Source organism: Onychostruthus taczanowskii, unplaced genomic scaffold (genome assembly GCF_017590055.1).
Source record: "Onychostruthus taczanowskii isolate IOZ18803 unplaced genomic scaffold, ASM1759005v1 scaffold197, whole genome shotgun sequence".
Lineage (NCBI taxonomy): Eukaryota > Metazoa > Chordata > Aves > Passeriformes > Passeridae > Onychostruthus > Onychostruthus taczanowskii.
Window position 1 is genome coordinate 140,594 of NW_024499206.1, and position 12,473 is coordinate 153,066.

The 12,473-nt window shown below is 52.5% G+C and overlaps 1 protein-coding gene across 1 annotated transcript; it reads left to right on the top strand.

Moving 5' to 3' along the window:
- Positions 1-7,668: 7,668 nt before the first annotated feature.
- On the top strand, positions 7,669-10,302 carry HOXB1 (homeobox B1). The gene is made up of 2 exons (XM_041402328.1): positions 7,669-8,416; positions 9,962-10,302. The coding sequence occupies exons 1-2, from the start codon at positions 7,867-7,869 to the stop codon at positions 10,276-10,278; spliced, it is 867 nt and encodes a 288-aa protein (XP_041258262.1). The 5' UTR covers positions 7,669-7,866; the 3' UTR covers positions 10,279-10,302.
- Positions 10,303-12,473: the final 2,171 nt, after the last annotated feature.

Genomic DNA, 12,473 nt, shown 5'->3' on the forward strand with positions numbered 1-12,473 from the left:
CGAAGGGATCCCCGGGGATTTGGGATCAGAGGGGATCCCCCGGGATTTGGGATACGAAGGGATCCCCGGGGATTTGGCATCGGGGGGATCCCAGGGATTTGGGATCCGAGGGAACCCCCGGGGATTTGGGATCCGAGGGGATATGGAGGGATTTGGGATCGGAGGGGGTATGGAGGGATTTGGGATCTGGGGGCATCCTGAGGGATTTGGGATCGGGGGGAGCCCCCGGGGATTTGGGATCGCGGGGAACCCCGGGGATTTGGGATCGGGGGAAACCCCCAGGGATTTGGGATCCGAGGGGATATGGAGGGATTTGGGATCGGAGGGGGTATGGAGGGATTTGGGATCTGGGGGCATCCTGAGGGATTTGGGATCGGGGGGAGCCCCCGGGGATTTGGGATCGGGGGGAACCCAGGGATTTGGGATCCGAGGGGATCCCCGGGGGTTTGGGATCGGAAGGGATCCCCAGGGATTTGGGACCCTCAGTTAGATTTGGGATCCGAGGGAATCTCAGGGATTTGGGATCCGAGGGGATCCCCAGGGATTTGGGATCCGAGGGAACCCCCGGGGATTTGGGATCCGAGGGGATCCCCAGGGATTTGGGATACGAAGGGATCCCCGGGGATTTGGGATCAGAGGGGATCCCCCGGGATTTGGGATACGAAGGGATCCCCGGGGATTTGGCATCGGGGGGATCCCAGGGATTTGGGATCCGAGGGAACCCCCGGGGATTTGGGATCCGAGGGGATATGGAGGGATTTGGGATCCGAGGGGATCCCCAGGGATTTGGGATCCGAGGGAACCCCCGGGGATTTGGGATCCGAGGGAACCCCCAGGGATTTGGGATCCGAGGGGATCCCCGGGGATTTGGGATACGAAGGGATCCCTGGGGATTTGGGATCGGAGGGGATCCCCAGGGATTTGGGATCAGAGGGAATCCAGGGATTTGGGATCCGAGGGGATATGGAGGGCTTTGGGACCCCCGAGAGATTCGGGATCTGAATGATCCCCGAGGGATTTGGGATCTGAGGGGGTCCAGAGGGATTTGGGACCCCCTGATATTTGGGATCTGTGGGAATCCCCATGGATTCGGGATCAGAAGGATCCCCAGGGATTTGGGATCAGAGGGAATCCAGGGATTTGGGATCCGAGGGGATCCCCGGGGATTTGGGATACGAAGGGATCCCTGGGGATTTGGGATCGGAGGGGATCCCCAGGGATTTGGGATCAGAGGGAATCCAGGGATTTGGGATCCGAGGGGATCCCCGGGGATTTGGGATACGAAGGGATCCCTGGGGATTTGGGATCGGAGGGGATATGGAGGGATTTGGGACCCCCGAGAGATTCGGGATCTGAATGATCCCAGAGGGATTTGGGATCTGAGGGAATCCAGAGGGATTTGGGATTGGAGGGAACCCCAGGGATTTGGGACCCCCTGATATTTGGGATCTGTGGGAATCCCCATGGATTCGGGATCAGAAGGATCCCCAGGGATTTGGGACCCCCAGTTAGATTTGGGGTCTGGATGAACCCCAAAGGAATTTGGGATCGGAGGGAACCCCCAGGGATTTGGGATTTGAGGGATTTGGGGTCTGAATGGGCCCCAAAGGAATTTGGGATGGGAAGGAACCCCCAGGGATTTGGGATCCGAAGGAACCCCCAGGGATTTGGGATTTGAGGGATTTGGGGTCTGAATGCACCCCAAAGGAATTTGATATCAGAGGGAACCCCCAGGAATTTGGGAGCCCCCAAATCCCTGCCCAAGGCCAGCGGCTCCAGAGCCCTCCTCTCCACTCTGGGGCAGTAATGAATATGCAAATGACCCTAATTAATGAGGCGAGGCGGGTTCCAGCCCATGGAAAAGCCGCTGGGATTCCCAGGGAAGCGGGACAGGACTCCCCGAGCCAGGGAGCAGGAACCGGATCCCTAAAATTATTCAAATTATTCCGCTTTATCTGGACTTTCTGGGCTTTTTTTTTTTCTTTTTTTTTTTTTTTTCTTAATTTTATCAGAATTATCTGGGTTTCCCCCCGTTTTATTTCCCTATTTTATCTGAATCATCTAGGTTTTCCCCCTTTTTTTAATTTTAATTTTATTTTATCTGCATTATTTGGGATTTTCCCGTGTTCCACCCACCTTTTTTTTTTTTTTTTTTCAATATTTTTTTTTACTTTTTTTTTTTTCTTAATTTTATCAGAATTATCTGGGTTTCCCCCCGTTTTATTTCCCTATTTTATCTGAATCATCTGGGTTTTTTTCCATTTTTTTCCCTTTTTAATTTTATTTTATCTGCATTATTTGGGATTTTCCCGTGTTTCACCCACCATTTTTTATTTTTTTTTTTTCAATATATTTTATTATTTATCTGAATTTCTGGGGATTTGCCTTTTTTCCTGACCCGAGATCTGTAACTCATTCAATCCCTCCCGCTCCTCTTTTCTCTCCCTTCCCATCCGACCTTTTCACCCACAATTAAAAAAAAAAATTAAAAAAAAAAAAATTAAAAAAAATCGGATTTTTTACCTCAGCGCCGCCTCATCTCTGACTGAGGCTTCCCTAAAAAAGTCACATTTAACCCCCCAAAAAGTTCTATTTCACCTCCAAAAAGTTCTTTTTAACCCCCAAAATGTTCTATTTCACCTCCAAAAAAGTTCTTTTTAACCCCCAAAATGTTCTACCTCACCTCCAAAAAGTTCTTTTTAACCCCCAAAATGTTCTATTTAACCCCTAAAAATTACGTTTTCTGCCCAGCTGTGGCAGGGGAGGGCGAGTGAGCGGCTTTCATGGGTGCTTGGCGTTTGGCCGCTGTCAGACCATGACAGGTGTTTATATCAGTCCTGTGGATGTCTCTGAACTCTGGAAGCTGTTAACTCTGTATGTCAGGAAGGAGGAAGAGCCATAGGAAACGCACTGGCCTAACTTCCTGGAGTGAATGGGAGGTGTGCTTGTCTGGCATGCTTAATTTCTGAAGAGTGACATCAGTATAAACTGTCAGCACGTGAGAACCATAGAACACTTGAACTAGCTCAGACCATCTCTCAAGATTTATGTTAAGAGATCCAGTTCTTTTAATTACTAAATAGTCACAAATATAGAGTTCAAATAAATACCTAAAACAGTCTTTTAGGAATTTGAGAAATCCAATGCCTGTTTCAACACAATGTTTGAAACAGAATGAATTCAAATTAGACACTTCTTATGGTGATGTACATACATTTTTAAAATTCAGTAGAACTTTTTTTTGGTGGGTTGCTTGGTTCGTTGGGGTTTTTGGTGCTTTTTTGGGTTTTTTTTTTTTTTTTTTTTACTTTTTTTTTTTTCTTAATTTTATCAGAATTATCTGGGTTTCCCCCCGTTTTATTTCCCTATTTTATCTGAATCATCTGGGTTTTTTTCCATTTTTTTCCCTTTTTAATTTTATTTTATCTGCATTATTTGGGATTTTCCCGTGTTTCACCCACCATTTTTTATTTTTTTTTTTTCAATATATTTTATTATTTATCTGAATTTCTGGGGATTTGCCTTTTTTCCTGACCCGAGATCTGTAACTCATTCAATCCCTCCCGCTCCTCTTTTCTCTCCCTTCCCATCCGACCTTTTCACCCACAATTAAAAAAAAAAATTAAAAAAAAAAAAATTAAAAAAAAATCGGATTTTTTACCTCAGCGCCGCCTCATCTCTGACTGAGGCTTCCCTAAAAAAGTCACATTTAACCCCCCAAAAAGTTCTATTTCACCTCCAAAAAGTTCTTTTTAACCCCCAAAATGTTCTATTTCACCTCCAAAAAAGTTCTTTTTAACCCCCAAAATGTTCTACCTCACCTCCAAAAAGTTCTTTTTAACCCCCAAAAAGTTCTACTTAACCTCCAAAAAGTTCTTTTTAACCCCCAAAATGTTCTATTTAACCCCTAAAAATTACGTTTAGCTTCAGATAAGTTACACTAAACCTCCAAAAAGTTACATTTAACCCCCAAAAAAGCTGGATTTGACCCCAAAAACGAAGCATCTGGAGACTCTGAGCCTTTGGAAATGCCTCGTTCCTGCTCTGTGGCCTGAACAGAAACTTCCCCGGTTCGAGATGGAAAAATGCAGATTTCAAATCGAGATTTAAAATGCAGATTTCAAATCGAGATTTAAAATGCAGATTTCAAATCAAGGTTTCCAATCAAGATTTCAAATTATTTTAAAATGCAGATTTCAAATCAAGGTTTCCAATCAAGGTTTCAAATCAAGATTTTAAAACAACCACTTCAAAATCAAGATGTTTCCATAGGATCGAGATCTGAGGGTTCCTCCCCCAGGGCCTTCCCAAAATCCTCCCCACAAGGCAGAATTGGGGGTAGAAAACGGGATTTTGGGGCATCCCGGAGGTCCTGGGAGGGGGTTGGGAAAGGGGCCCTTCCTCCAGCTCACGTTCTCCCAAAAAAAAGCGATTTTCCCAAATTCCCGAGGTGATCCCGGCCCTAAATCCCTCCTCTGAGCCTTAGGAACCAAAAAAAAAGCGATTTTCCCAAATTCCCGAGGTTTTCCCGGCGTGATTCCAGCCCTCAATCCCTGATCTGACCGTTAGGAATCCCAAAAAAAAGCGATTTTTCCCGAATTCCCGAAGTGATCCCAGCCCTAAACCCCAGTCCTGCTGCCCGTCCCCATTTCAGGCTGAATTTTGCACAATTTCACCAATTCTGGCTCCGATTTTGGGAGCCGTGTCTCATCCAAAAAAAAAAAAAAAAAAAAAAAAAATCGGATTTTTCACCTCAGCTCTAATTTAGGCTTGGCTTAGAGGAAAAGTTTCCCCGCCACAACTGAAAAAAAAAAATCGCGATTTTTCGCGATTTTCATTAAAATAAATCCCTTTGATGCAACAGAGGAGCGAATCGCGGTGGGAAACCATGAGAAATCACAAACCATCCGTTCCAGGCCGGAATAAACCTCTGCATTTTCTCTTTTTTTTTTTTCTTTTTACCACAAATTTGACCCCGAACGCAACGAAATATCAAAGGAATCGAATCAGAAATGGATTTTTCCTGCCCGGGGAATGACGGGAGAGCCTCTTGGAATTACGCAAAGGAAGAAGGAGAGAGTTTTAAAAACCTTTATAACCCCAAACATTTTAATTTCCGCGCCAGCAGAGCCAAAATAAACGAATAAACAAACGCAAGGACGGAAAATTTAAATCCTAAACTGAAGAACTGCCGCTGGAAACGCTAAAAAAAATCAAATCCTGAGCTCGAAAAGAGGGGAAACATCTCTGCCGGGCTGGGATTTTTGGCCAGATGCTCCTGCCAGGGGGGATTTTCCTCCCGGGTTTGGCTCTCCCGGTGAACTTTTGGCCCGGGGAGAGGAGCGGAGAGGGCGCGGAGCGGCTCCCGGAGCGTGGCCGGGCCGTAAATCTCCTGACAAGTAACAAATGGCTGTGGGCGTCCGCCGCCCTTGTCCCGAGGCCCCCAACAAGTAAATAAATGTTGCCTACCTATGTTCCCATTCTCTAGGCCCGGCCTGGAGGCAGGCTCTGCCCTCCTCCTCCTCAGCCGGACCCCGCGGGGAAGGCAGGGCAGGGATTAGTGCCCCGCGGTTGGTTAGAAGCCCGGGAAAAAAAAATGGGTTTGGTAGGGAGAGTGGGGTAGGTGAGCGCTTAAACCTGGTTTTAGCAGGGAATGTGCGGTGTGTGAGCCCCTAAAACTGGTTTTAGTCAGGAATGTGCAGTGCGTGAGCCCCTAACCCCGGGTTTAGCAGGGAATGTGCAGTGTGTGAGCCCCTAAAACTGGTTTTAGTCAGGAATGTGCAGTGCGTGAGACCCTAAACCCGGTTTTAGCAGGGAATATGTGGTGTGTGTGCCCCTAAACCCGGGTTTAGCCAAGAGTGTGCAGTACATGAACCCCTTAACCCGGGTTTAGCAGGGAATGTGCAGTACGTGAACCCCTAAACCCGGGTTTAGCAGGGAATGTGCAGTACGTGAGACCCTAACCCCGGGTTTAGCAGGGAGTGTGAAGTGCGTGAGCCCCTAAAACCCGAGTCTAGTCAGGAGTGTGGGGTGTGTGAGCCCTAAAAACCGAATTCCTGAAGTGAATTCCCGGTTTTAGCAGGGAAGTTTGGTAGGGAGAGTGGGGTAGGTGAGCGCTTAAACCTGGTTTTAGCAGGGAATGTGCGGTGTGTGAGCCCCTAAAACTGGTTTTAGTCAGGAATGTGCGGTGTGTGAGACCCTAAAACTGGTTTTAGCAGGGAATGTGCGGTGTGTGAGCCCCTAAAACTGGTTTTAGTCGGGAATGTGCAGTGCGTGAGACCCTAACCCGGGTTTAGCAGGGAAGGTGCAGTACGTGAACCCCCTAAACCCGGGTTTAGCCAAGAGTGTGCAGTACATGAACCCCTAAACCCGGGTTTAGCAGGGAATGTGCAGTACGTGAGACCCTAACCCCGGGTTTAGCAGGGAATGTGAAGTGCGTGAGACCCCAAACCCGGTTTTCGTCAAGAGCGTGCAGTACATGAACCCCTAAACCCGAGTTTAGCAGGGAGTGTGAAGTGCGTGAGCCCCTAAAACCCGAGTCTAGTCAGGAGTGTGGGGTGTGTGAGCCCTAAAAACCGAATTCCTGAAGTGAATTCCCGGTTTTAGCAGGGAACGTGCAGTGCGTGAACCCCCTAAACCCGGTTTTAGCCGGGAATGTGCAGTACATGAACCCCTAAACCCGGTTTTAGCAGGGATTATGCAGTAGGTGAGCCCCTAAACCCGGTTTTAGTGGGGAATGTGCAGTGCTTGAACCCCTAAACCCGGTTTTAGCAGGGAATGTGCAGTAGGTGAGCCCCTAAACCCGGTTTTAGCAGGGAATGTGCAGTACATGAACCCCTAAACCCGGTTTTAGCAGGGATTATGCAGTAGGTGAGCCCCTAAACCCGGTTTTAGTGGGGAATGTGCAGTGCTTGAACCCCTAAACCCGGTTTTAGCCGGGATTATGCAGTAGGTGAGCCCCTAAACCCGGTTTTAGCAGGGATTATGCAGTAGGTGAGCCCCTAAACCCGGTTTTAGCGGGGAGATCGCGGTGCGTGGATGGACGGGAAGGTCCCCAGGTGGACGCAGGGCTCGGGCTCAGTTCCCATCCCGGAATTGCCAGGCCGGGCCTGGCACGGCCCCAACAAAAGCCGCTCTGCCCTGGCTAACTTTATTTGTCCTCCTCATTAGAATGCCGATCTAATTAGGGCGCTTTTACCGCGCGCACAAAGCCCGGGCGGGGGAAATTAAAGCGAGAACGGAGCGGATTTTTCAGCATCGCGGAAAAGTCCGGAGGCGCTTTGGTGCGAGGAGCTCGGAGGGGAAAATTCCCGAAAGAATAAAAGAGCATCCTTTTGTGCCCGCGCTCACACCTCCCCATCCCCTCGCCCTCTTTTCTTTTCCTCACACCGAGCCGGCACCGGGGGGAAAAAACCTTTTAAAGTCAGAACTTGCGCCTGAGCCCGGCTCCTCGCATAACTCGGGGCCCTTTTTAGCACTTAAAAAACACTCGCGGGTCACCGCAATCCTTGCCCAGCACCTCCCCGCACCCCGCCTCGCCCCTCTCTCTTTTAAAGTCTTTGAGGAGAAGATTTTGACGCGTCCGTGTTGTTATCAGATTGATGGGCCGGGTTTGATTGAAGCCCCTTTGTCATGCAAATGTCACGGCCGTGATGGATGAGCCCGGAGCCGGCCGCAAACTTCGGGAGCCCCGCTCTCATTGGGCTGGCCCCGCTCCGCCCGCGGGGTCCCCCCCGGCTCGGCCGCGGCTCCTCGGGGTCCCCCCGTGGCCGGCAGGAAGTTTCCCAGCTTTGACATACTACCCAAAGGTTGTAGGGCAGGCGGCATCGCCCCCAAAACGCGCTGACCCTCCTCCATCACTGGCAGATGGACAATACCGCCATGAACTCCTTCTTGGAGTTCGCAATTTGTAACCGCGGCACCGCCGCCTTCCCGCAGCACCACCCCGAGCCGGCCTCGCCTTCCTTCCCTCCGTGCTCAGGTAGCCCCACTCCGAGCCCCGACGGCCCCTTCGGCCCGCCCGGCACCGCGCCCGCCCTCGGGCATCTCCCCCAGCACGGCTTCCACCTTCCCTCCTCTTCCTCTTCCTCCCGCTTCGCCAGCCCGGGTTACCCAGCTCAGCCGGGCTACCAGCAGCTCTACGCGGGCCAGCAGGACGCGGACGGGCTCTACCTGCCCGGGGCCGCCTTCGGCTCGGCCTCGCTGCCCGAGGCTTTCTGCGGGCCCGCGGGGCAGCTCCAGCAGCCGCCAGCCTTCGGCCTCGAGCAGCCCGCCTACCTGCCCGGCCTCTACGGCGAGCTCTCGGCGGCCTTGCTGGAGGAGCCCGAGCCCCCCGGGCACCCCGAGGTGGGCGTCAGGGCCGGGGCAGCGCAGACCTTCGAGTGGATGAGGGTGAAGAGGAACCCCCCCAAAACAGGTGAGTTTGAGGTGGGGGAGCGTTGGGTTCCCCAGGGTTTGGAGGCGCCTTCCAGTGGAGCACGGGTTGGGGTTGGGTTGGGTTGGGTTGGGTTTTGGGGTGTTTTTTTGGTGGTTGGGTTGGGTTGGGGTTTGGGGCTTTTTTTGGGGGGTTTGGCTTGGTTTGGGTTTTGGGGTGTGGTTTTTTGGTGGTTGGGTTGGGTTGGAGTTTGGGGTCTTTGTTTTAGGTTTGGGGGTGGTTTTTTTTTGGTGTTTGGGTTGGGTTTGGTTGGGTTTTGGGGCCTTTTTCTTAAACCCCAGCCAGAGATTTTCCATCACACCCCAAGCAGCGTCCCTGAGCTCGGCTTCCCGCAGGCCCGAGGCTGATTTAAGCCCAGCTCGGGGCAGGAAACGCTCGGCGCTTCCTCCTCCTTCCTCAGCCGCGCCTTCCATCCCCTCCTCTATTGTTCCACTTCCTTCCCCGCCACCTTCCCTTAAACCCCGGCCTTCCTCCTCCTCCTCCCCCGCCATCATCACCCTCTCCCTCCCCTTCCAGCCCTTCCCGCGGGGTCCGGGGATGGATCCCGGGGGAAAAACTCCAGGAGATGGATCCAGGGGAAAAACTCAGGGGATGGATCCCAGGAAAACCCCCAGGGGTGGATCCAGGGGAAAAACTCAGGGGATGGATCCTGGGGAAAAACCCAATGGATGAATCCCAGGAAAAGCCCAGGGGGAAAACCCCCAGGGGATGGATCCAGGGGGAAAACCCAGGGGATGGATCCAGGGGGAAAAACCTCAGGGAAAAGCCCAGGGGGAAAACCCCCAGGGGTGGGATCCCAGGGGAAAAACCCCAGGGGATGGATCCCAGGGGAAAAACCCCAGGGGATGGATCCCAGGGGAAAAACCCCAGGGGATGGATCCCAGGGGAAAAACCCCAGGGGATGGATCCCAGGGGAAAAACCCCAGGGGATGGATCCCAGGGGAAAAACCCCAGGGGATGGGTCCAGATGGAAAACCCAGGGGATGGATCCAGGGGGAAAACCCCCAGGGGATGGATCCAGAGGAAAAACCCAGGGGATGGATCCCAGAAAAAGCCCAGAGGATGGATCCAGGGGGAAAACCCCCAGGGGATGGATCCCAGGGGGAAAACCCAGCCGGGAGGATGAGATGGATGTCCGGATGAATCTCCGGGATCTCCGGGTGGATCTCCGGGAAAAGCGGAGCCGGGAAAAACCCAGGGAATTAATCCCAGAGGAAAAACCTAGCCGGGAGGATGAGGAAATGGATCCCAGGGGTAAAACCCAGGGGATGAATCCCAGGGGGAAAACCCAGCCGGGAGGACGAGGAGATGGATGTCCGGATGGATCTCCGGATGGATCTCCGGGATCTCCGGGTGGATCTCCGGGAAAAGCGGAGTCCCGAGCCCGATGCGAGCGGGGCCGAGGCCGAGCGGGGCCGGGAGGGAGCGCGGAGCTCGGGGCGCTGCAGGCGGAGCGAGAAGGGGAGACCCCTCAGAGAGAAGATCCCTCCGGCCGCCCCTGCCCTGGTGTTTTTGGGGTCTTTTCAGGCAAAACGTCGGAGCTGGGGCTCCTGGGGCAGCCCAACGCCATCCGCACCAACTTCAGCACCAAGCAGCTGACGGAGCTGGAGAAGGAGTTCCACTTCAACAAGTACCTGACGCGGGCCCGCAGGGTGGAGATCGCCGCCACCCTGGAGCTCAACGAGACGCAGGTGAAGATCTGGTTCCAGAACCGGAGGATGAAGCAGAAGAAGAGGGAGAAGGAAGGGCTGGCCCCGGCCGCTGCCTGCGGGCCGCCCAAGGAAGCGGCCGAGGGCTCGGATCAATCCTCGCCCGAGGCCTCGCCCAGCTCCGGCTCCTCCTGAGAGCCCCCGAGAGCTGCCGGGGTCCCCCCTCGGGACCCTCCGGGCTGTCCCCACCCTTTATTTATGGCCCCTCCGCAGGCGCTGGACTCCCAAGGAGCGGCCGGAGAAATTTCCGTGTCTCAGGGACTTCTCTGCCTTCCCCCTTCCCCTTAGGAACTGCACTTTCAACTCCAGGGAAAAAACAAAAAACAAAACAAAACGAAACAAAACAACAACGAAACAAAACAAAACAACAACGAAATGAAACGAAACGAAACAAAACAAAACAAAACGAAACAAAACAACAACGAAACGAAACAAAACAAAACAAAACGAAACGAAACAACAACGAAACTTTAATTTAGTTCTCTTCCCTTTGGAAAAACGAGAGCAATGATTTTTTTTTTCCCCCTCCTCCCCCTGCCCGATGCGCTTTTCCTCCTCGTGAGATGACCAAAAAAAAAAAAAAAAAAAAGTAAAAAAAAAAAAGTTAGGGGCATTTCCCCCTTCGTTCCCCTTTTATTTCCTGATTGTAGATCTTGAAACGAGACCCGAGGCCTCTGCAAAGAGCCAAACCCTCAGGAAAGAACCAAAAAAAAAGCGAAAAAGCGCAATTTCCCGCTCCCGTTTTGCACTATTTCTGCTTTACAGGGTTTTTTTATTTTTCCTCTCGATTTTTGCTGCTGCCGGCGGAGGAGGGGAGGGGGTTTTGTTATGGGAGGAAAGGAGCCCGGGCTGCCCTCGGGGCTGTCGCAGGAGGTGTCAGAGGCGATGGGGACGAATTTTGGGAGCTCCCGGCAGCCTCAAAGCCCGCAGCGCGCTCCTCGCACCCTCTCGGGCTTATCGGAGCCAGATAAAGCCGGGATTTGAGCGCGGCCTAACGCCCTCCCTGCCTCGCGGGGAGATCGGGGACCGAAAAGCCGCTGGTGGAAATGGGATTATCCCCAAAAGCCGAGCGGGTCCTCGGTCGGAACCTCCCGCTGCTCCCCGCACCCCACACGGAGCTACCTCAGACCAATAAAGTTGATTTTTTTTTTTTTTTTCACCCCCCACAAATCAGGTCCTTTCAGCACAGTGGGAATCTCTGGGAATTGCGGGATGCGGGGCTGGGGGAGGAAGAGGAGGAGGAGGAAGGAAAAGTCAGCGGTTGTTCCAAGCATCCCAAACAAAGGGGCCGATCCCTGTTCCTGGAATCGGGCCCGGCTTCCCTCGTGGAATTCTGCACTCATTTCCCGGCCTGATGAGAGCAGGAAATCGTCCCCGGGGTGAAAACCCGGGAATTCGCATCCCGCAGAAACCGGGCCGGGGATGGGAGCAATTTCTGATTTCCTGAGTTTTTCTTTTCTGAGTTTCCGATTTATTCCCAATTCTCGCGCCTCAAACCCCAAAAAAACGTTGTCAAAAGTGGTTTATTCCCTTCCGCTCCCCCAAGGCCGGCCCGAAAAGGGGATTTCGCCCAGAATAAATCAAATTTCGGGGTTTTTACCTCCAGGGCCGGGAGGGGAGGGAGGAAGAGCGGGCCCGGTGCAGCTCTGACCTTTTTACCTCGAAACGCCTCTGGGATTTCTAAACAAGTCAACAGGAGGCTGCCAGGAGGATCCATTGTTCGGCCTTGGGTAAATTTGCAAATCCGCTCGGCGGGGGCGGCCGGGGGACGCGGGATGAGGGATGAGGGATGAGGGATGAGGGATGAGGGATGAGGGATGAGGAGGGAAGTACCTGCCGCGGCTTCTGCAGCGCCCCGGGCACCGCTCTGCCCCGCAGATAAAATCTGTCCCCGCTCTAATACACTCCTTTCTCTCAAAAAAAGAAAAAAATTAAAAAAAAAAAAAAAAAAAAAAGGGGTTTTGAAGCCCCATTCTTCCAGGCGCGATTTGCAAAAGGTCAGGAGGAAAACACTAAAACAAAACCTCTCACCCCCAAAAAAAGGCTCAGAAAACGCCCAGATTTGGGTCTCGGAGCATCGCTGGGGCAGGGAGAGGGAGCGGGGCCGGGGTAGGAGCGGGATTTGCTCCCAATAAAAGATTTTAGAGAACCCAATCAGCTCCGAGATAAGAGGGGGGAAAACAGAGGGGAAAAGGTGAAAAGGGGATTTTTCTTCCAGGCGCGATTTGCAAAAGGTCAGGAGGAAAACACAGAAACGAACCCAAAAACCACGCGCAGGGACCCCTGTGCAGGAACAGCGGTGGGAAGGGGGCCAGGCCCGGGATGGGAAG

Coding starts and splice junctions, on each gene's coding strand:
- HOXB1 (XM_041402328.1), top strand. CDS start 7,867: ATGGACAATACCGCCATGAACTCCTTCTTGGAGTTCGCAATTTGTAAC. Junction 8,417..9,961: donor GAGGAACCCCCCCAAAACAG/GTGAGTTTGAGG, acceptor GGGTCTTTTCAG/GCAAAACGTCGGAGCTGGGG.